At 40.4% G+C, this 22,027-nt stretch overlaps 1 protein-coding gene across 3 annotated transcripts in view; it reads right to left on the reverse strand.

Annotated features, from left to right (window-relative positions):
* The window catches only part of atp2b3b (ATPase plasma membrane Ca2+ transporting 3b), a 65,870-nt gene that overhangs the window by 27,596 nt on the left and 16,247 nt on the right, over nt 1-22,027 (reverse strand). For all 3 annotated transcript variants that reach the window (XM_030734131.1, XM_030734133.1, XM_030734132.1), the window contains exons 3-17: nt 19,813-20,010; nt 18,124-18,381; nt 16,396-16,521; nt 15,448-15,573; nt 11,405-11,446; nt 11,143-11,307; nt 10,691-10,762; nt 10,419-10,561; nt 6,922-7,054; nt 4,322-4,431; nt 3,980-4,114; nt 2,290-2,396; nt 2,065-2,140; nt 857-1,015; nt 156-335 (exon numbers count right to left, since the gene is read on the reverse strand). In XM_030734131.1, the coding sequence (XP_030589991.1) occupies nt 156-335; nt 857-1,015; nt 2,065-2,140; nt 2,290-2,396; nt 3,980-4,114; nt 4,322-4,431; nt 6,922-7,054; nt 10,419-10,561; nt 10,691-10,762; nt 11,143-11,307; nt 11,405-11,446; nt 15,448-15,573; nt 16,396-16,521; nt 18,124-18,381; nt 19,813-20,010 (2,030 nt within the window). The remainder of the gene's footprint in view (nt 1-155; nt 336-856; nt 1,016-2,064; nt 2,141-2,289; nt 2,397-3,979; nt 4,115-4,321; nt 4,432-6,921; nt 7,055-10,418; nt 10,562-10,690; nt 10,763-11,142; nt 11,308-11,404; nt 11,447-15,447; nt 15,574-16,395; nt 16,522-18,123; nt 18,382-19,812; nt 20,011-22,027) is intronic.

Consider the following 22,027-nt stretch of genomic DNA (forward strand, 5'->3'; position numbering starts at 1 on the left):
ATATGTGAATGTCTGCGTCATCCTTGTAGAGCAGAGTAGTGTGGCTGTTTGGTGTAAACACAGTAAAATCATTTTATAGTTTTGTTAAAAAATATATTGGTATGGATGGACTCTAAGTTGACTTGGGACTCAACCCATTTAAGGCCCCTACTTACCTCTCCTTTCTCGTTCCTGATTCGTCGGTTAAAGTCTTTGCCCTCTAGACAGATAAAGTCATCTCCGGGGTGGATGATGCCACATTTAGCAGCAATGGCCCTGGCTGTGTTAATATTATCACCAGTCACCATCCGCACTGTAATGCCTGCACGCTGACACTTACGGATGGCCTCAGGCACCTTGGAGGATGAGGAAATTTATTCATACAAAAAAATAATGATAGTTTCTTTTACAGCACAGTCCCATTATAGAGTGAACAAACTCAAAGAACAAACTGAAATTCCAACTAAAGACATAAGCTAGCTCTCTAATCACATACTTCTGTTCTGACACTCGTTATTTTGAGTGAACAAATGCATTCACACTATAAAGGACAGCTAAATGAAGTGCTTGACAAGTGGCCAGATGGTGTACTCATAACAGTTGCTGAGTGTACACTTCTCGCCCTCAACTGTCAGCATCTTGGCTACTTATAGTGGAAAGGGAGGGACCATCAAACATTTTCAGCCAGTGGAAGGAGCATAAATCTACAGCACAACAATCATGCTAATGCTAGCTAACAGCTAAATGTACTTATACTTACCATGTAGTCCACTACTTCCTACACAAGTGTAGGAAGTAGTGGACTACATGAAAGTGGAAATGGAATTATCCAAATTACATGAACTGAGACAAAGTAACACACTCTACAGTATCCTACCTCAGGCCGTACAGGATCCTCTATCCCAACTACAGTGATGCAGGTCAACTCCGTCACTATTTCTGCCTCATTGTCCCAGTCTGGCTCCGGATTGGATGGCAGGTCACGGTATGCAATGCATATGGTCCTCAACCCCTCACATGCCATGGGCTCAATCACCTATTAATAATCATTATTACAGGTATAATCAGGAAGATCTACACACAATGTCCTCCCAGCACACACTGCTTATTGTACAGTATACAACATGTCATTTACATTACATTGCATTCCTTCCTCTAATGCATAAATATAATGAATACCCAGCTGCACTGTAGGAAAAGACCCCAAAGCCGCAGCCAGCTGAGGGAAGAGTGTGATGTGAAGAGGAGGTGACATAAAGCTGCCACAATGCAAACTGAACTACTGAGCTGGAAAAAAGTTGTGTAAGAAGTTATTTTTCTCACGGCAGAAGTTGCTCATCATGAGGCAAATGTAGGGCAGTCAGGCTGTCCTTCAATTACCCATGCTCAGCCTGCACAGGCTGATAAACTGTATGAGGAGCAAATACATGTGTTTTGCTGTTAAAATTGTGACTGGCTGCCCATCAGCAAGGCTGATCTGGCAAACGCTCATCACGTATAACATGTTTGGAATGTATATAAGTCTACCAAAGCTTACGCCACAGTCACATTCTGTTCAGTGATGCTTATGGTGTTTAGTGTGACTCCAAGTGTGATTTCTTATCTGTAATGTGTGACGAATATTTTTGCTAGTGGGCAGATTGAGTCAGGAAACCAGTTTCCTTTCAGAGTTTTGTGTCGTTTTACAAAGTAACAGACAAATTTAATGATGCTACTATCAGCAGCAGAACACAGTGAGACAGGAGATCCTTGTGACAGCATTCAAGGTGAGTGTTGTGCTTATCATGACAGTTTCAGCATGTAATAATTCCATGTATCCAAATGAGCTGACAACATCTCAAAGTTGGTCTTGGATGGATTTAAACACGTATCTGTGGTTGGAGTATGTGGTTTATCTAAACAACAGTCAGAGTCTATCTTTGTGAAACTGGCCCCTGGTTTCTGTGTGGGGCATTCTTGCCCTGACTAGATAAGGGAGAAGTAAGAGAGACGTGGTCGTTGCAATGTCATGGCTGAAGGTTTTACACTCTCCCAGAGGAATGACTTTTAGAATTATATAATGAAGACAGTCTGAAGAAGTCTTACCTGTTTTACCATCTCGTCTCTGTCCCGTGGGCGGAAACTGCGTGGTTCTCCATTGGCATCTTGAATATAGGAACATCTGGAGAGGAATGAAGAGAGAAAAAGAGGAGCTTTTGTTTAAAAATTAAAAGATCACATTAAACCCAGTGTGATATGTTTCTGTTATATTAGTTCACATGATCTCATGTAACGCCAGACCACCTCCTCCTCCTCCTCCCCGTCACTCACTTCTTCAGCATGATTTCAGATGCTCCTTTGCTGTAAAGCCGGAAGGAACCATCAGGTAGCTTGATCACTGTGCTCATGGATTTACGCACTGAGTTGAATGTATACACCTGAGTGAGAGGGGCAGGAGAGACTTGTGATACACAAAAGTACTTTCACAAATAGACTTTAAAATAGCTGCTTAAAGCCCTACAGGGTTTGCTGAAGTTGTACCTGAAGGTTTTAACCTGTTTCAATGTGAGAAATGATGCTGGTTACACTGTCAGCATGTTGACGTATCATACAGTGGAGGAAATCAGCTATACCCTCATCATTTCATCACTGAAAAGTGGTTGTGGCTTATGTAGCTATGAATAAGTGATGATTTGAGTCACCCCCGTGATCTGCCAGCACCAGGGAAAACAACACGTTTGTTTGTCTCACATCATTGTAGTAGACAGCATGCTGTTAAACTCAGTCATTAAGGAACCATCAGGTAAGAGAGTGTTTTTAAAATCCTGTAAGACTTTACAGCAGGGGTGTCAAACTCAGGTTTACTAAGTCTGACACCCCTTCTTATTTGGAAGTTCCATACATAATATATATATATCAGGTACAATTTGGTCAAGATAAAGACCTCAACCAGCAACCGGCACCATATGGCAACAACAACAACAACAACCTTAGCAACCCAATTTAAATCTTGGAAATAACCTGTTTCATGGATCTAAACATGAAAATTCAACCACTGTGAGGGGAAATTTAATTCAAATTCAAAAATCAAAGTTAAAAATATTTTATTATATATGGTAACTATACCATACAACCTACCCCTCTGCCTTGAAACGCTGCACACAAAAAGCTAAAATTTTTAATTAAATGTCGCAGTTTCTCAGATACAGGTATTTCCTCTGCCGTGATGACTCATATCTCCTTACAGTAAAGCAACTTTTTAAAATGTCTAAAAATGAAATGTAATGGGTTTTATATAGTTTTTTCCAATCTTATTGACCACTCAAAGTGCTTTACACTACAATCCACATTTATCTAAATATTCATACAACAATTATCTCAAGCACCTAAACACTTTTTCTATCGTTCATTCACACCTACAGCCAATTCAGAAAAAAGCACTGCATGGCCTACAACAGTAACTTTGTGACTGTCTGCATGATCCAAATCTTCCACATGTTTCAACAGTGGTCCTTCATATTTCATATTTTGTTCATGATTTTTTTCTTTGGGAGGGTACAAATTTGTGCAAGTATCCCTGTGAATGTTTAATGTCTTTACATTTGCTATAAGCGATGGCATCTCTTGTGTTAACAGAATGCCTAAAATGTATCCCCATGTTTTGCCATTCGTTGCTTGGGAAATCTCTCCTGTTAAAAATGGATCTACTGCTGAGTCCAGTTGTGATGTCTCACTAAGTGTGATCCATGCATCCAGTGGAACACAGTTAGCCCAACATACATCATAATAAAATGCAACAGAATGCAGTTCTCGCTTTGTGTTGTGTGTAATTTGCTCAATATTGTGAAAATATATCATTTTGTTGCTGGACTTTGAAAGACACAATATAATGTCTATTGACTATTCTCAAAGTTAGATTAGTTCAAATACACAATGACCTAACCTTCTTGTAAACTTCTACTGAACTGTCCTGAAAATAAACTCGAATTGGTGATGGAGGATATGGTGCATGAGTCCCTACCTTGTACAGTCTCTCCTCAGGGATCTGCTCTCTGATGGGGGCATAGTCCTGCTGTAGGTCTAATACAAATCCCAGCAGGCCACACTCTGTCTTGTTGCCCACCTGCTTTGCCAGACCCCCTTCCACATCAGGTGGCTGATGGAAAGTTAGTATGAAGCGAGTTGAGGTGGTTGATTGGAGAGCAAGGACAGAGAAAGTATAAAAATAATATTAAAACAAAAGAACATGAAAAGGAGAGAACCACAATTCCCATTAATTGACAAGCAAGGTTTACTAAAGGATGATCAAACCAGAGGACAACTTTCTGCAGGACATTGGCACCTCTGTCAGTACATGACTCACTAAGATCTTGGAGGTGTAGGCGCTGTTGATAGCGATAGCATTGACTAACAGATCCAGCGTCCGGGGGTTGATCTGTCCAGGTTCTGGGATCACACGGTGGTGCACATCACCTGGCAACAACAATCTCTCTTTAATACACATCAGTAATAGATTTGTTTTTGTCCTGCTATCACAAGCTGATAATATGAGTCTCCCATGACATAAAGTTGTTTTGTTTTGACATATTTCTTTGCATATTTGTTGTCACAAACAAGATAAAAGGTTACTATGATTTTTTTAAGTATCTTCATTGTTTTCAGTGGTGACTTTTAGGGATATAATGGCATGTAAGCCAACACAAATTTTCTGAGAATGTATGTATTACAGTTATGTGCCAGTGCATTACTGACAGCATTTCAAAGGGGTATTTTTTTCATCATGCAGAGTGCTGCTGAGCCTGTGAGAACAGTTGTATAACGTATTCTGTGGCTCTGCAGGAGCTTTTCAAACCCCGGAAAATATCCCTGGCGATGTCATCACGTGATCACAAATTTATGACAGAAAGTAATTGTTACAAACTAGCACAATGTGTTTGAAAGACATGGCCGCTTACCAAAGAGAGAAAATTTAGACACTATTGAGGAAAAAAGGATTTAAGGAAGTAAAAGACAAGATATCTTAGTCTCTGATTTATCACTGTCCACAAAGTCTTTTTGAAGACTTTCTTGCAAGTCTCTTAAATGTGTGAAAGTGCAGTTTTATATTGCAAGAGTCCAATTTTGAACGTACAAAAGAAACATGAAATATAAAGAACAACAAAAAAACACATTTGGCTGTATACAATTCATTGTGGATCTATAGAGACTGTCTACAAGTACAGACTGTATTAACAAACAACAGCAACAACAAGTTATTAAAACAGTTATATACAGTTGTGCATCACCTACAAAAAACCAAAGTCAACAGATATAATAATACTGACCAAACTGAGCAGGAGCATGCATAAACAACATTCCTATCCCCTTTAGCATCATAAACTTAGCAAAAAACGTAAGGAAATTTGTGTTTGGTCAATTATTTCTTTGCACTTCTTGGCAATAAATCTTATACCGTTGGAAAACCTGTTTATTCCCCTTAAATGAACCCACAAATGCATTTGTAAGGAAAATGCATTTGTGGGTTGAGCAGCAGAGTTGAGTATGAAAAACTTCCCAAATATTCTGTGCTAATGCCAAACAGCTTATTCTACTTTTGACTTGTTTTGAGCTTCTGGTACTCCAGGTGCTGACAATCAGGTTTGTCAGAGAGCTATCGAGATGAGATTCTGCAATCACTGGCAATCCCGTATCTCCACAGCCTGTGACCGGTTTAACTGAGACTACCTCTAGAATTTGGGAGTGGAGAGGAGGGACTGGCCTGTCTGCAGTCTCGACCTCAACCCCATTGAACACTAGTGGGATCAGCTGTGATATGCTGTTCGTGCCAGAATGACTACATTGGATGACTTGTGACAACTGCTGGTTGAAGAACAGGATGCCATCCCACAGAAGTGTGCGACCAGGCTGGTGACCAGCATGAGGGGGGGGTGCCAGGCTGTTGTGGCTGTGCATGGTTCTTCCAATGATACTAAGGCCCCTGTTTGTTAAATTAATTCATTGTTAAATTGCCGATATGTCTTGTTTCTTCAAACTTCAATCATCCAATCCAATAAACAACACCAGCAGAACAAGCTGGTTGGAATTGGCAGAGGAGAACTGGCAAGTTTTTCATGGGCACAACCCACAAACTCAACTCTGCTGCTCAACCCACAAATGCATTTTCCTTACAAATGTGGCTCCATTTAAAGGGAATAAACAGGCTTTCCAATGGTATAAGATTTATTGCCCAGAAGCATTGATACAACAAAGAAATAATTGACCAAACAAATTTCCTTACTTTTTGTGCTCGGTTAATTTACTGTTTCAATTAATGAGGCCAAAGGTTCAAACAGGTCAGCTTATATAATTTTTCTATTTATTCAACAGAGCTAGACTGTAAGTAAATGCAATATAGGACTACACATAAAAATGTCCTGAATCATATTATATTATAATAAATAAAGGTTTGATTTAAACAGAATGTTATTTGGAAGTTTAAAACACCTGAATTCACTTTTATTGAAAAAAAAAAGGTCTAAAGAATATCAACAAATATTATATGGCAATTGCTGATGACTGTTAGAATAGGTTAGAAATACAAGATGGGATATGTGCCAAAAAAGGCTGATGAGAAGGCATGGTATAAAGTAAAAAAGGATTATTTTGAACTTTGAATCACGCAAAGCTACTTTAATAGAATCCAAGTATGAAAAATTCAAGCTGGAAATGTTCATAATGGATCCCTTTTAAGTGTCTGAGATACATGTGTTGCAACTACAGCAGTTTCTGAGTTATCCATTTATAGTGTGCCACCATATCCACTTTGGGAACTACTTATTTAATGATAAGAATAAAAACTGGGTTACATGAGTTCTACTTCTCTTCTAATGCTGTGAGAACTGTTTTCTAAAAGATTTATTCATACTTAGCATTACATTGAACACATGTTCAGCACGCCATTTATGAATTTTCACTTGTACTCACCTACGTAAGTCTGCACTACAGTCATGCGGTTGGTGGTCAGGGTGCCTGTCTTGTCGGAGCAGATGGCTGTAGCATTCCCCATAGTCTCACAAGCATCCAGGTGCCTTACAAGGTTGTTGTCCTTCATCATTTTCTATAAATGACAGCAATGAAGTGCAGAGAGATGTGTGAATGAGGATAGAGGACGTATAGAAGGATAGAGAGAAATGGATTGTAGAAGTAAAAAAGGCGGCGGGGGGGGAGGAAAATCTCAGTAACTTTTTGATTTCAGGAGCAGATATGATGCTGATTTTCATTTAAGATACTGTTTTTGCAGGAAACACTGTCCAATAAGTGCTGAATTACACAAAATACTTGGACTGGACTAACAGTATACATTAAAATATACTGTCTTATCGGAGACTAGATGGACACTTTATGAAGGTTCTGAATTAAATTCGGCTAGAAAACTGTTGAAACAGTTTTTCACTTTAGATGCTGTTTTTTGGCACAGTTGACCGTTCAGGATTAATGGGCAGACTGGAAAACAGACCTGGCTTTTGTGTGGAGTTCCTCAAGGCTCAATCCTTGATCTTCTTTTCTTTAAAACTTCCATTAGACCAATATTATCAACGATCATAATTAGACAGATAATACCCATATTTGCCTTGTTCTGTCAGGGCATGTAACAAATAAATGATCACATTGGCATATGTGATCAATTATTTATTTATTAGCTTTTTTCTGCAAATCCAGACACTGATTTCTGTCTGTAAAAGCACTTACTGTTCCACTTTAACAGACAATTAAATATCAATAGAATACAATATCTGCATTTCATCTTACATAGCAACAACCAGAGCAGCCATGTCAAGGTGGGATCCAGACAAAATAGTCCATGCTTTAATTTCTGAAACATTAAAATGACATAACACACAAGGACATAAATAACCACAACATAACCCTCACAAGAAGTAAAACAAGAGAGAGAAATATATATATATATATATATATATATGTTTTTTTTAACCTATCTTCCCTATGCGTAAGTTCAATAAGGAAGATGTGTAATCACTCATCTGCCTGCTTTCCTGCGTGTTCCGCTGCTAGACTATTCTTTACATCACTTCCACTTTCCCACTGCTGCTGATATCATTCTCTAGTCCAATCATCTTCTTGCCTGCTTTATTTGAGTCAATCAGCCTCTACTCTCACTGCTGTTCTGTCAGTCTCCCTTTCAGACACTGATGCATACAACCCACCGCCTCTCCATCTCCGCCTCACCCACCAGCATCTAGAGTCCAGGGGGTCCTGTCCTAATTACTATCTTTGCTGGGATTTTGTCTCGCTATGATAGGTCATCTGAGTCTAATCACCAAATAGCTTAACTGAATTCTGTTTCTCAATAAATCATGTTCAGTTCTTCCAAATAATCTCTCCTTATTGAAACAATGCAGTGGCCTTTTGTCAGGTCATTTTTGAATTCTAAATTTTTTACATTTCTGCCCTTTTAGATTGCATTCTGAGGTTTTATTTTTACTTTGTAGTTTAAATGTACTGTATATTTAGCAAAGAATTTCTCAGATTTTATTTTTGCATGACATGTGCTATACTTATCATGCCTTAAATTACATTTGACCTTGTACACGTGACTGTAAAAGTGACTGAAACAGGATGCATACCACTTTTCAAGTGGATAGAACAAAGATTGCAATGATGAGTCAAAGGATTTGTGGAAGAAACACTGAAATCAGTGGCATCTGGTTTCATAAGCTGCAGGCACTATCCCAGAACATCATTTTGTGTCCCTCAGTGTGTGTGAAGGCACCCGTCATATTTAAGAACAGACCAAGCAACGATCTCTCAGTCAAAACTGCACTTCCTCTAATAGCCACATGAGGCAGGCTCTGAAAGTGAGTCCGTCCCCATAAACCCCGATGTCAAAATGCCTGACTTGACAGCTGAAATAAACATGCTTACAGCTTGGTGCAAAAAAAAAAGAAAAACAGTTTTGGTCTCTATCACTAATTTTTCCCATTATAACTGTGCCTCGGGTGAAGTTTTTAAAAACTCACCTATTAAAATTGAGCTAATACTTAAAGTTAAGGACTCTCTGTGGAAATTAAACACAGGATATACTTCAATTAGGTTATATCTAACCTAATGCATATCGTGTAGAAATTCCATTGTAAGTATTAATTAAATAGTGAAAGTAAGGGGGTAAAGCAGTAAAAGACACACTGGAGCTGAGCTGGGCTGTGATATCACCAGGTATGCTGCTGTCTTAACTGTGGGCTGCACCCTCCCATCCTTGCAAGTCTGGACTGCCGAGTGAACTTAAGTGCAAACTATTAAGTACACAAGTACTACCTCTGTATATGTGGCATTGAGATACACCCACACATTCAACGGATGCACCTTGCTAAACAAGCTTGCTAGCTGATAACTCAATCCACTTCTCCATATTCAAATCTCATCAGTATCGGTGAATATTGATCTTCACTGTCTGAGCTCTATTCGATTCCACTCTCTTTTCCAAGGTTAGTAATCAAGTAAACATCAAGATTAAACATTATGGAAGACTATATTGTTTGCCTTCTTGTCATTGTTTCAGTATGAAGCTTATCTTATCAGAAAGAATGGAGAAAAAGCGTAAGAGCTAATCCAGCTGTTTTTGTTCATCTGAAAAACTCAAGATAGACAGAGTTTTAAAGGCCTGAGAACTGTCTGCAACTCTCCCCATCAAACAACCCAATCAGAGAGCATGACGTCACAATATAACACAGCAAGATTGTGTGTGTGTGTGTGTGTGTGTGTGTGTGTGTGTGTGTGTGTGTGTGTATATATGTGAATATGTTTTTGTGTGTGTATCTAGCTCCGTCCCCTTATTGCTTTTGTTTTCTCCCCTCTTTTCTCTCTCTTCTTCTTCTCTTACTCTTTCCTTCCTGTCAGACCTGGCTGTCATATTCTGTGAACAATAATCAAAGTGAATGAATAAATAAAAGAAAAAGACAAACATTAACTTATAGACCTCTTCTTGTAAAAGCAAATATGTTTGGCACAACAGTGCATTTGGATCATATTTCTGATTGTGAAAACTGCCAGACATGACAGGCTAAAAATAAATTAAAAAGGTCCTGTATGTAACCTGACAGGTAATGCTGGGGGTAAAAAAGAAACCCTTCCACTTATGTTCATACAAAACATCTGATCTGGAATTTGACAGTTTGACACTCAGAGGATCCGGATTAGTGAAATTTCAGCGAGGACCTCAAACTCAGACTGACACTACAGATTGGATGCATTCAAATGACACATACTGTCCAAATGCTATGGCTGTCCATCCTGCTGATTTAGGTGGTGTGACTGTGCATTCCTTTCATATATACAGTATTCAGATTCACACTTTAGCACAGACTGTTTTTCCTGGGAATCTCACTGTGTGACCGGTTAAAGAACCAGCAGCTCCCACATGTCCATGCGGCGAATCATTCATTAAAGCTGACAGGTGTGTGTACCTTGACAGAGTAAGCCAGAGAGATGGTGACAGCAAGAGGTAAGCCCTCTGGGACAGCCACGACCAGAACAGTGACTCCAATGATAAAGAACTTGACAAAGTACTGGATGTATACTGGAGTGCACTCTGGCAACCATGAGTGACCTGCAACACAAAGCAAACTGCATATTAAAGCTAGAAGAGCAGGAAACATTGAACATGACAGGAAAACACTGTTGTGGGTAAAACAGAAATGAGAGAGCGCGTGTGCTGGAAAGCTGCATAAACACAAACCTTCAACGACAAACGTGTTGATGACAAAGAACAGCACCAAAATGATGACGGTGATGGCTGACATCACCAAACCTGCAGGGAGATTAAAGAAGAGACAACTCATCAGAGTCGCTCAGTCAAGACTTCTCTGACATGCATTTTATGTTGGGCCTGAAGTAACAAGCAAATAAAAACCCATCGTTCACATTCCAGTGCAAGTTGTAGCGGCTAAGAACATCATCTTGCATACACGTCTGTCCTTGAACAGTAACAACATCATTCTACCTGACTCTTCACACCTTATGTGCAAAGTTTCACACTACTCCCACAATTCATACTCAGAAAGCCATACATTGTTGCAACAAAAGCCCAGTGGGACACGCAGCTGCAGATTCTACTCCGTGCTCATTTTTAGAGTACACGTAAACTACAAGGGCATGAAAAATTGCCCAGTAAAGGGATGAGCTGTGTACCTGCTTTGCCAATCTGAACAGCCAGCTTTGTGAGCTTTCCCTGCAACACACTCTTCTCTTTCTTTGGGACATTGGTCTTCTTCTTCTCTCTGTCCTCTACCTCTCCTCCTTCTGCACTCTTCAGAGGCTGCATCTCCATGGCAACGCCCCCATCCTGCTTTTTGGCTGGAAAAGCACACAATTAAAAATACTGTCACTGTCTTCAGCACTACACCTGATGATCCACATTCAAACCAAACTCCAAGCACATATGAGCCTCTACCTTTGTTCTGATTGTTCTCGACTGCACCATCAGGTTGTTTTCCTGAGACAAAAGGAGGCCAAGTTAGACAGAGACATAAAGGGCTAGAAAATGCAGAAATAATAAAATAAATAGTGCATATTAATTGCGATAAACTTGCAGAAACAGTAAAGCACGGAAACAATATTAAAGGGAACAGTTCATACTTCATACACTGGGTCATACAAGAGAGTGAGAGACATTTTCATAGGTATTAATCCATCGCACAATCTGATATCACCACAGTAGGTGTTCTTACAACATCAGTGTTGCCCTGGGACCATCACTGGAACTGTGTTTCATCAGCCTGAGAGGGGGGGCCACAGATGGGAGGAGTTTGCCTTCATGATCACTATCACTGTTAATTTCGTGAAAGGTTGTATTTAATGAAAACCAATCTGTGTTTTCTCTATTTTCCATTATTTTTTAAATTGGACTACAGGATTCTATCAGGATGTGAGATGATATTTCACCTACACACACTCATTGTCTCCCTGTAAAATCTCAAATTTAATTTACAATCCTTCTCCTCACATACAAAATCTTGAATAATCAGACCCTGTCATATCTTACAGACCTCATAGTGCCATATAATCCTAACAGAGCATTTTGCTCTGAGACTGCAGGCTTACATGTGGTTTCTGGAGTTTCAAAATGTAGACTGGGAGGCAGAGCTTTAAGCTCTCAGGCCCCTCTTCTGTCTAACTAGATCCCGGTTAGGATTTGGGAGACAAACACTCTGTCTACTTTTAAGATTAGATTTAAAACTTTCCTTTTTGATAAAGCTTATAGTTAGGGCTGGATCAGGTGATCTCGAGAATTATGGTTAATTATGCTGCTGTAGGCTGCGGGGAGACTTTCTGTGATGCAGTGAGCATTTCTTCTCCACTCACTTCATGTCCCACTGCTGCACATCATTATTTTTTGTCTTCTCTCGTTGCCATAGTTTATATTTTGTCCCTTCTCTTTCCCCTCACCCCTAACTGGTGGTCACGACACACGGCTGCGCCTCCATGGTTCTGCTGAAGGTTATTTCCTGTTAAAAAGGAGTTTTTTTTCTTCCCACCGTCACCAAGTGCTTACTCATAGAGGATAATCTGATTGTTGGTGTTTCCTCTCTAATATTGTGGGGTCTTCACCTTACAATATAAAATGTTTTGAGATGACTGCTGTTGTGATTTGGCGCTGTAGAAAAAGCTGAAGTGAACTGACTGCAGGGGGTGGGGACTGGCGGGTGACAGTTGATCTGGAACCAGTGTGGAATAAATACCAAACTACTTTATATTTGGTTAAAAATTCAGACGTTTCCACGCTACTTGCCACAATCTTTGACTAAGCTAACCAAATCGTTGTCTTTTGCCTGAATACGGATGAAACGTGAACTCAAAAAAATCCACTAAATCTGTGACATCACAATGACATGATTGGTCAGTTGCAATGATAGTCCCAGAGCGACATCAAAATGATGCTGCAGGAAAAACATTAAAATGGCGATATCACCTAAGTGGCATCATAGGGCACTGTCACTTTCACTGTGTACACTGTGGGGTCCATTCACTGGTTGAGGAAAGGAGCAGGGCGGATAACTTTATGCTCACATACCATTGGTGACTGTGGTGTAACTGGCATCTGTAGTGATGAGCAATTCAGTACTCTCCTCTGTTTGGGTAAATGTGTGACAAAGGAAGGTTTTTTTGGGAAGGGGCACATGAAAGGATTTGGCAAAAAGGGAAAAACAAAAGACAGCAAATGAAGAATAAAAAACTCAAGTAGTGAATGTGTTTGTATGCACAGCTCTGAATGTTTATTGCATAGAATGAAAAAATAAATTGGATGTAACTTTAAAATAGAGACAGATTAAAGAAGAAACGTAAACAGCCCCATAGCAAAATCCCACTGCATGAGGAAAACTAACAAGTTCTGGCATTTGTAGAAGTCTTCTGAATAATGTATTAGTTCCAGTAAATGAATGTCTGAACGATCCAGCCCACAGAGGCAGCTGCACTGAGCTGCAACACATCCCAGAACACAACAAACACTTTGGGAACAGAATGAGGACAACAAGCCGTGAGAGTATTTCTTTAATAAAATAAGCATCATCCATTTCTGCATTCCAGGAAGATGTTTTCTGCTTTTTTAAGATGCCAACAATAGCAGACGCATTCCAGTGCAGAAGGGAGAACTGCAGCGGTACTGTAGAGGCATGGAAGAGTGCACTAGTAATGATATTAACCTTAAGTGCTTCTGAAAGTATTTGTAGCTTCTGCTGTCTGCAGCTCTGCTCTGACTGCAAGGCTCCCACAGAACAGCACAGACTAATGCTTCATGCGTTGACCAACCAACACTCTTCCCTGAAACTCTCCAGCTGCCTCACTCTCCCCTGCTCTTTCAATAATTGATTCAATCTGCAGCCTCTCCCTCTCTCTCTCAGATTAAGGGTGTGGAGGAGAAACACTAGTGGGCACTGCCAGAGATAGGAAAGTGAAAGAGGGCACAGGAATGGGGTAAACAAGAGAAACTGAGAGACTCAGAGAATGATGGATAGGCAGATAGAAGATGGGGAGCACGAGAAAACAAGTGGCAAAAGAGACAGGGAAGCGGGTAGTAGAGAGAGGGATGACGAGGATGTGGGCTAAATTATCTATGAGGTTAAACTCGTGTGTTTCCTGTTGAAGCTCTTATCTGAAATCATTCAGGCACCCAGCTAACCCTGCACACACATACACACACACACACATCCCAGCACACGCATGCCGCAATGTGTGAGCATGGATGGATTATGAAACAATGGGCCCCTGGGCACAGACATGTAACAGCCTACCCCCCACCCCCCACCCCGCCATAAAAGCAAGACCTCCCTACTGAAGCAGTCACAAAACAAGATGGCTGTGTCATTTGTAGTTTTGTAGTTTTCTTTTCTTTATCATTTTGTGTCCTTTGTAGTCTTTTTGCGTCACTGTGTGTTTGTAGCTGTAGCTGCAGTTGTTCTGCTTTTTATGGTGGGCTTTCTGACTTTTGGGTCCGTTTTGTGTGTTTTTTTTACTTTTCTACTGGATGATTATTTTGTTTCTGTTAGTGGGTGTTTGTCTCTTTGTGGTCACTTTGTGTATCTTTGTAGTCATTTTGCATCTTTATCAGGTCAGTTTGTGTGCCTTAGTGCTTTTGTGTGTCTCTTTGTGGTCGTTTGGTGAATTTTTGTGGTTGTTCTATGACTCTGAGGTTGTTTTGCGTCTCTTACTAGTTACTCTTAGTGTTTTCTCCTCAGTTCAGTCCCATATCATTTAGTTTCCAAAGTGGGTTTTCTAGTTTCAGTTTAGTTATTATTATTCAAAAATGTTACCATTTGGTTTGCTTTTTATTAGTGTCAGTATTTTAAGTCGTTATATTATGGGCAGTATTTGTTGGAGGCAGATATAAAAAGATCCACCCCAGTATTAACTGCAAACACTTGACTCCTGGTCACACCAACATCCCATTCTCAAAAAAAATACATGTGCCAAAGACGCTTCACACTTGAGCTGGAAATTTTGACTAAATTAACTAAAGACATTTCCTGTGTTTTTATTTTATTTTAGTGAGGTTTTTTTAAGGATACCAGATTGTGAATTTTCATTTTAGTCTTTTTTAATTTCAGTTAACTAAAATCTTGTTTCTAATACGTGTTTCACGCTTACTTAATTTTAACCTTGTTGCAAACAGAGGTTCCAGTGTTACTGCCCTGACCCCCAGGCCCATAAGGCCTGTTCAGTAATCCATCTATGACTGTGTGTACTTAATAGCAGTTTGAGGGCTTCGTTCAGGGAGACAAAGGAGATGAATGAGAGAGCTTTATCGCTTCATCTGCTGACATCCTCTACTATCGAGAACAATACTGCATATATCAATAATATGATGAAAATATGTTCCTATATAGGCATTTAAAACTACCATGATGCTGAAATGCATCTTCAACAAAATTATCTTTTATTAATAAAAGTCTGAAAACACCATTTTCATAAATTTAGCATCTCTATTGGGTTACTTGCCTTTCTTCTCTTTCCCATCTTCCTCCATCTCTCCAGCTCCCAGGAGAGTGAAGATGATGCCTGTCTGGGAATTGACACCAACAGCTGTCACCAGCATCCTCCCCGAGCCCTCCATTACATGGGTACCTTTAACACAGAAACACAGCTAGTTTAGATTCAAATAACAGATATGCGATATGTGCAAAATGTTGATCTCAAATAGTTACAAATATCAACAAAAAAAAAAAGTGAAGGAAAAAAATGAGGGCTAAGCCTAACCCTAACATTAACTCTAACCCTAACCCTCAGCCAGAGTGTAGACTTGAGTTTTGAGACTTGGACTCAGTCACCAAAGTATTAACTTGTCTTTCTTTGACTTTTGAATTGATGGCAAAAAGCTGCGGAGCCTTGACTTGGTGACCCATAGTATTTATAAATGCAATATGTGTGTATAGTTTTTCTTTTAGTAACTCTGCCAGACTGTTATGAATAATTAATAACATAACCAGGATGTGCATCATCCTCACAACTTTATGCACACTTTAAGTTGAGTAACATGGGGAAAACTCAGGCTGCATGCATGTGCAAACTAAAAATTAGCCACCATATATTCCTTTTTGTTTAAAAGCTACAGCTACCTCTCTGCCTGATGCTTTGTTAGGCAGACAGGTAGAGGTACTTTATCAGAGCTTTTTCATTGGTTGCTGGGATGAAACGTGGTGACAGAAAACAATTAAGTATAACAAACAGTGAGCTAAAGGACACTAAAACTCCCCGCATTGCCGAGGGGTTCTGAGTACTTTAAGGTGTACTTAAAGACTTAAACAAGCCTCGAGTTTAATCAGCATTAGCAAATTGAAAATTTGGACACCAACAACTTAAACGTGTAATATGTAAATATTTATTTTGAATCTTCAGCTGCTGTTGACCCCCCCCCAGCAAAAAACAACATTGTGAACAACAACAAACCTGAGAGCAGCATGGGGTCCTTATCCACAGATTTGCGTACATGATCAGACTCTCCTGTAAGAGAGCTCTCATCTATCTTCAGATCATTGCCTTGGACCAAGATACCGTCAGCTGGCAGCAGGTCACCTGAACACAGACATACATATATCAGTTTTAATCCACTTGTTTATCTTATACAGCGCATAAAAAAATAAAGGAAAACTTTTTAATCAAAGTACAGCATCAAGTCAATTAAACTTCTGGAATATTGATCTGGTCAGTAAGTATCAGAGGGGTTGTTAATCAGTTTCAGCTGCTTTGGTGTTCATGAAATTACCAACAGGTGCACCAGAGGGGCAACAATGAAACAACCCCCAAACAGGAATGGTTTACAGGTGGAGGACACTGACATTTTTTCCCTCTTCATCTTTTCTGTTTTTCACTAGTTTTGCATTTGTTTAGGGTCAGTGTCACTGCTGGTAGCATGAGGCCATACTTGGACTCTACAGAGGCTGCACAGGTAGTCCAACTCCTCCAGGATGGCACATCAATACGTGCCATCGCCAGAAGGTTTGCTGTGTCTCCCAGCACAGTCTCAGAGCATGGAGGAGATTCCAGGAGACCGGCAGTTACTCTAGGAGAGCTGGACGGGGCCATAGAAGGTCCTTAACCCATCAGCAGGCTCCTTTGCATAAGTAGGAACAGGATGAGCACTGCCAGAGCCCTACTGATGTCCAGCAGCCACTGGTGTGAATGTCTCTGACCGAATAATCAGAAACAGACTTCATGAGGGTGGCCTGAAGCCCCGACGTCTTCTGGGGCCCTGTGCTCACTGTCTGGGGAAGCATATCCATGGAGGGACACACAGACCTCTACAGGCTACACAGCAACACCCTGACTGCCATTAGGTATTGGGATGAAATCCTTGGACCCACTGTCACACTGTCTGGCTCCTGGGTTCCTCCTCGTGCACAACAGTGCCCAGCCTCCTGTGGTGTGAGTATGCAGCTGGTTCCTGGAGGGTGAAGGAATTGACACCACTGACTGGCCCCCATGCTCACCTGACCTAAAAACAATAGAGCACCTCTGGCAAATTATGTTTCTGTCCATCTGATGCCAACAGTTTGCTCCTCAGACTGTCCAAAACCTCAGTGATGTCCTGGTCCAGATCTGGGAGGAGACGCCATCGGTCATCTCATTAGGAGCATGACCTGACACTGTCAGGCATGGAAACAAGCACTTGGGGGCCATCGTTGAGTTGCTGCAATGAAATTTCGGCAAAATGGAGTAGCCTGCCACATCACTTTTGTCACTTTGATTTTCGGGCACATATTCATTTCCATCAGTTGTTAGATATGTGGAATCCCAGCTTTCTCCAATTCAGTCAATAATGGTCAAGTAAGTATAGTTAATCACACAGCACAATATGATCACATGGTTAGACCAAGCCAATCAGGCATGAGAAAGAGGCTGCATATCATTAGCGTATATTAAATACAGTTAAAGTGTACAGAGGGTACTAAACATCCAGGAATATGAATATTGTGTTGTATATTTCTGAAGAGTAAAGAACACATGGCAAATTTCATGGCTCAACTCCTTGTGATTTTGGAGTCTACAGACCGGAAAGGTAAAATCTCACAGACAGATGCCTGGACAGACTGGGCAGATGGACGGTATAACAACAATATAAAAAATAAAAACTGTAAATGGTTAAAATATAATAAGACCTTCTAATGGATTCCTTACCATATTTGACCTGAGCCATGTCCCCCACTACCATGTCAGCCACAGGGATCTGGATAACATTTCCTTTTCGCACAACAGTGAATTTCTGTTCTTGCTCGATTCGACTCTGTAGACCCCGGAACTGCTTCTCTTTGGACCAGTCGTTGAACGCCGTCACCAGGACAACACATACGACAGAAAGCAGGATGGCAGCGCCTTCGATCCAGCCAGCATCTGCCTCACCTTCATCCTCCGCGCCCGTCGACACATTCCCACATGCTGAAGACGGGGGAGGTGTTTATGGTTAGTTATTAGATATTCTTTGAATAACCTTGTTAAAGCAATAGCTGTTATCCAAAAAGTTATCAAATTTAAAATGGGAAGCAAATGAAATGAAATAAAAGGGTCATCCACTACATATCAGATAAATATCGAAACCTCATCATTCTTTCTGGTGAGTCACAGAGAGTAAGACATTTGGGTATAAGCACAAACAAACAATATGGCTTAGGCTTAGAACTGCAGGGGCTGCATTTGACTAGGGTTCAGCATCATCTGATGACTACACGTGCTTATGTCTCACCACTCTTTGTTTGCATGTGTGGCTGTCAGCTGCAGGTCTTTCTAAAATGGGGTTTCTCACTGAGCCATATCTGCATCCTCTACACAAACCAGTTCCTTTCTATCATGACCCTTCATTGTGATGAACAGACCCAAAGTGGTGAGCCTTTTTATTTTCTCTCTTCAGCTTTTGTCTATTGTATTAATGTGCTTTCATATTTATTCTTTAATCAAAGAAGGTAATTAGTTTATTACTTCTCTTCAGTTTACCCAAACAACAGGAAAATGAACATCAACAGAGTACAAGTACAAGTTGCTTAATTACCACCTTTTATATGGGTGGCTGTAGCTCAGTAGGTAGCAGGTCATCTACTGATCGGAAGGTCAGCGGTTCAATTCCAGGCTACATGCCATTGTATCCTTGGGCAAGATACTTAACCCCAAGTTGCTCTCTGACGTGACTGTCGGAGTATGAATGTTAGATAATTAAAGCACTTAGCTTAGTTAATATGGAAGTGCTTGTATGAATGGGAGTGCATGGGTGAATGTAAAACGTGTTGTATAAGCACTTTGAGTGCTCTGACTGAGTAGAAAAGCGCTATATAAGAACTAGTCCATTTACCATTTATAGAAAACAATGTACAGACCAGCTACCAGGTACAGAAAACATCTGAAGCACATAGTAGTACACACAGCATGTGAATATGTCATGAGAATCATCTGAACCATGCTGGGCTGATATTGATTAAAATGGGTCTACTGGAATCTGTACAGTGGTGTGCTACCTTTCCATTGCACGTTCCATTATCAACTTATGACTTCTCTACTTCCACTGCCATTATCATTTCAAGGCAACCGACAATGCTGAACAAATATACGCTGGCTTAATTCAATTCTCCCTTTCCTCTGTTTCCTGTTCCAGTCCTTGGTGTATTTTCTTCATATAACCTTAGCCTCCTCCTCTGTCTTGACCCCCCACCCCCCCGGATGATTAATTTTCTTCCTCACTTGTCTCCTTCTACTTCTCTCCATCCCTCATCTTCAGTGTTTTTCACTTACAGATTTGTCCCTAAAACATCCAGTCTTGCTGACAGACTTTCTATCACACCCTCCCAAACCAGCAACCCCACCCTTTGCCCACATCCTCACATTCGCTTTCTTTTCCAGGAGGTTGGTAGAAAGAGAGGCCAAGGGAGATGATGGCGGCGGCCTCCAAGATGATGAGTGTGACGTCCTGTAAGGCCTCCCACACAAGCTCCAGGAAAGTCTTGGGCTTTTTCGGGGGGATAAAGTTTTTGCCGAATGTTTGGTGCCGATGCTCCAGGTCTGCCGGATCCCCACTGAGACCTGAGAGATGGAGGGGGAGGATGAGACAGAAAATGTCATTTTGTAAAATAAATACATTAAAATTCATATAACTCAAGTGAGAAAAACAAAATACATCTTCACGCACAGTGACACATTCAGTGAGTCACTTTTTAAATAACAATCTGAAGGTTTATTTAATTTCAGTGAGATTTCTGTGAATCAGTCACCATTTAAATGCTTCCAGGTTTCATTCATGAAAATGGAGACAAACTTCAGTGCAGCACTGTGTGGTGGGGAGCACTTTATCACCAGAGTACACAGAGACAGTAAGACACTTGGACTGCTACAAACATGCAAAATCAGCACAAAGCAAAGGTCCTTTGCCCAGTCTATCAATAAATGTAACTAACCATGGCTGTAGATAAGCATTTGGAGGAGGGGACACATTAGGTGTGGTTGTCCTTTCCCTGGAAATTTTGGGCATTAGAGACTTTTTTCCCCACACATTTGGTGAATTTTAATGTGGAGACTTACACAATATTTGCATCCATTTATGGTGGAAATATCTTTATTTATGTAAAGAAAACCATCAGGACATCAGGTGAAAATTAGAAATATATAGTACAAAATACAATGGATACTCTTGGTTAATCTGTCATGCTTTCAAATAATTATTCTTAAATTTCTCATTTAATATTATCCCTCAACACACATGAATTGCCTGGTTTTGACTGACTGGGTTATTTTTTGTGTATTTTATTTGGGGAGGAAACCAATTTAAATAGAATGAAGCACCTGTTCCCCTCAGTGACAGCTGAAGTCATAATGCAGATGTGTTTCACCAAGACTCTTTCCCCAACTTCTCTGATTTTTAGGAAGTGTTGCTCACTGATTACAAAAAAGACACACTATTATCCTACAATTAGTTAGCAAACTAATGGTTGATGGTTATCAGTCTGCTTGCTTGTGCACAGGGCAGAAGAGAGGCAGCTGCTGACTGACATCACCATAGGTTTGTGTGTTGGAAGAATGATTACATTTACCACAATAGAGCGTGTGGTCACATTAAGTGCTACTTACTGGGAAATGGGGGCTGCATATGTTCTAAATATTGGTGGTGGCATTGGGGATGTGGGAGGGAGGTGTCCCCTGTGTCCACCCAAAATCTACAGTTCTGGTCACAAGTTTCCATATACACTCATCATGGACATGAATGTCATGGTAATTTGGGCTTCTTTGAGCTAAAGTGCCAGATATAGTACCTGTCAAAATATTATATTATGAACTGGAAACTCCTGGAATGAGCCTGTCCTCCTTTAAGAAACAACCTCATAGGTTGTTTTTGCAGGCACGTTTTATAACCAATACCTACATTTTAAAATAAATTAACCAACCTCTAGCGTACATGAATGGGCGTGTGAATAAGGTGTTCCAGTTTTCCCCAGCAAATTACAAAGAAATACAGAAATATGGATTTTCTCAGCTTTCTTAAAAGTCTTTGGGGACTAAATGGCATTCGATACCACAGGAGAAGTGTAACCATTAAATAAATAGAATGGTTCTTATACAGCACTTTCATACTATACTTGAGCACTCAAAGCACTTTATACAACATACCTCATTCATACAAGCACTACTTTGGCATGCAGACTAGTGCAGCCAGGGAAACTAACAGCACAAACAGCAGAAATTCTCAGCCCGGCACCTCAGCAAGGTCGGGCGCTACCTAGAACCCTGGGTAACGAAGAACGAGAACTACCTCCAAATTCTTCAACTTCTCCTCAACTCAACAGCTAGATGGTTGAAACTTGGACACAATTGGGTGTTCCAACAAAATGATGACCCCAAAAAGAGTGGTCAAGAATCCAGCCAGAATTATGCCAGAAGCTTGTTGACTGGGGCTGTAACAGGTGTAACATGCTTCGAGAAAATTGATCAAATATTAGTGGAGGCTGTGGATTGGAGAAAATCCAAAATGGATTCAAACTTTGTTAAAGTCGTTAAAGATCTATGCTGTACAATCATTCCACCCTGGAAAAAGAAGAGTAAAAAAATA

This window comes from Archocentrus centrarchus, chromosome 7 (assembly GCF_007364275.1).
Source record: "Archocentrus centrarchus isolate MPI-CPG fArcCen1 chromosome 7, fArcCen1, whole genome shotgun sequence".
NCBI lineage: Eukaryota > Metazoa > Chordata > Actinopteri > Cichliformes > Cichlidae > Archocentrus > Archocentrus centrarchus.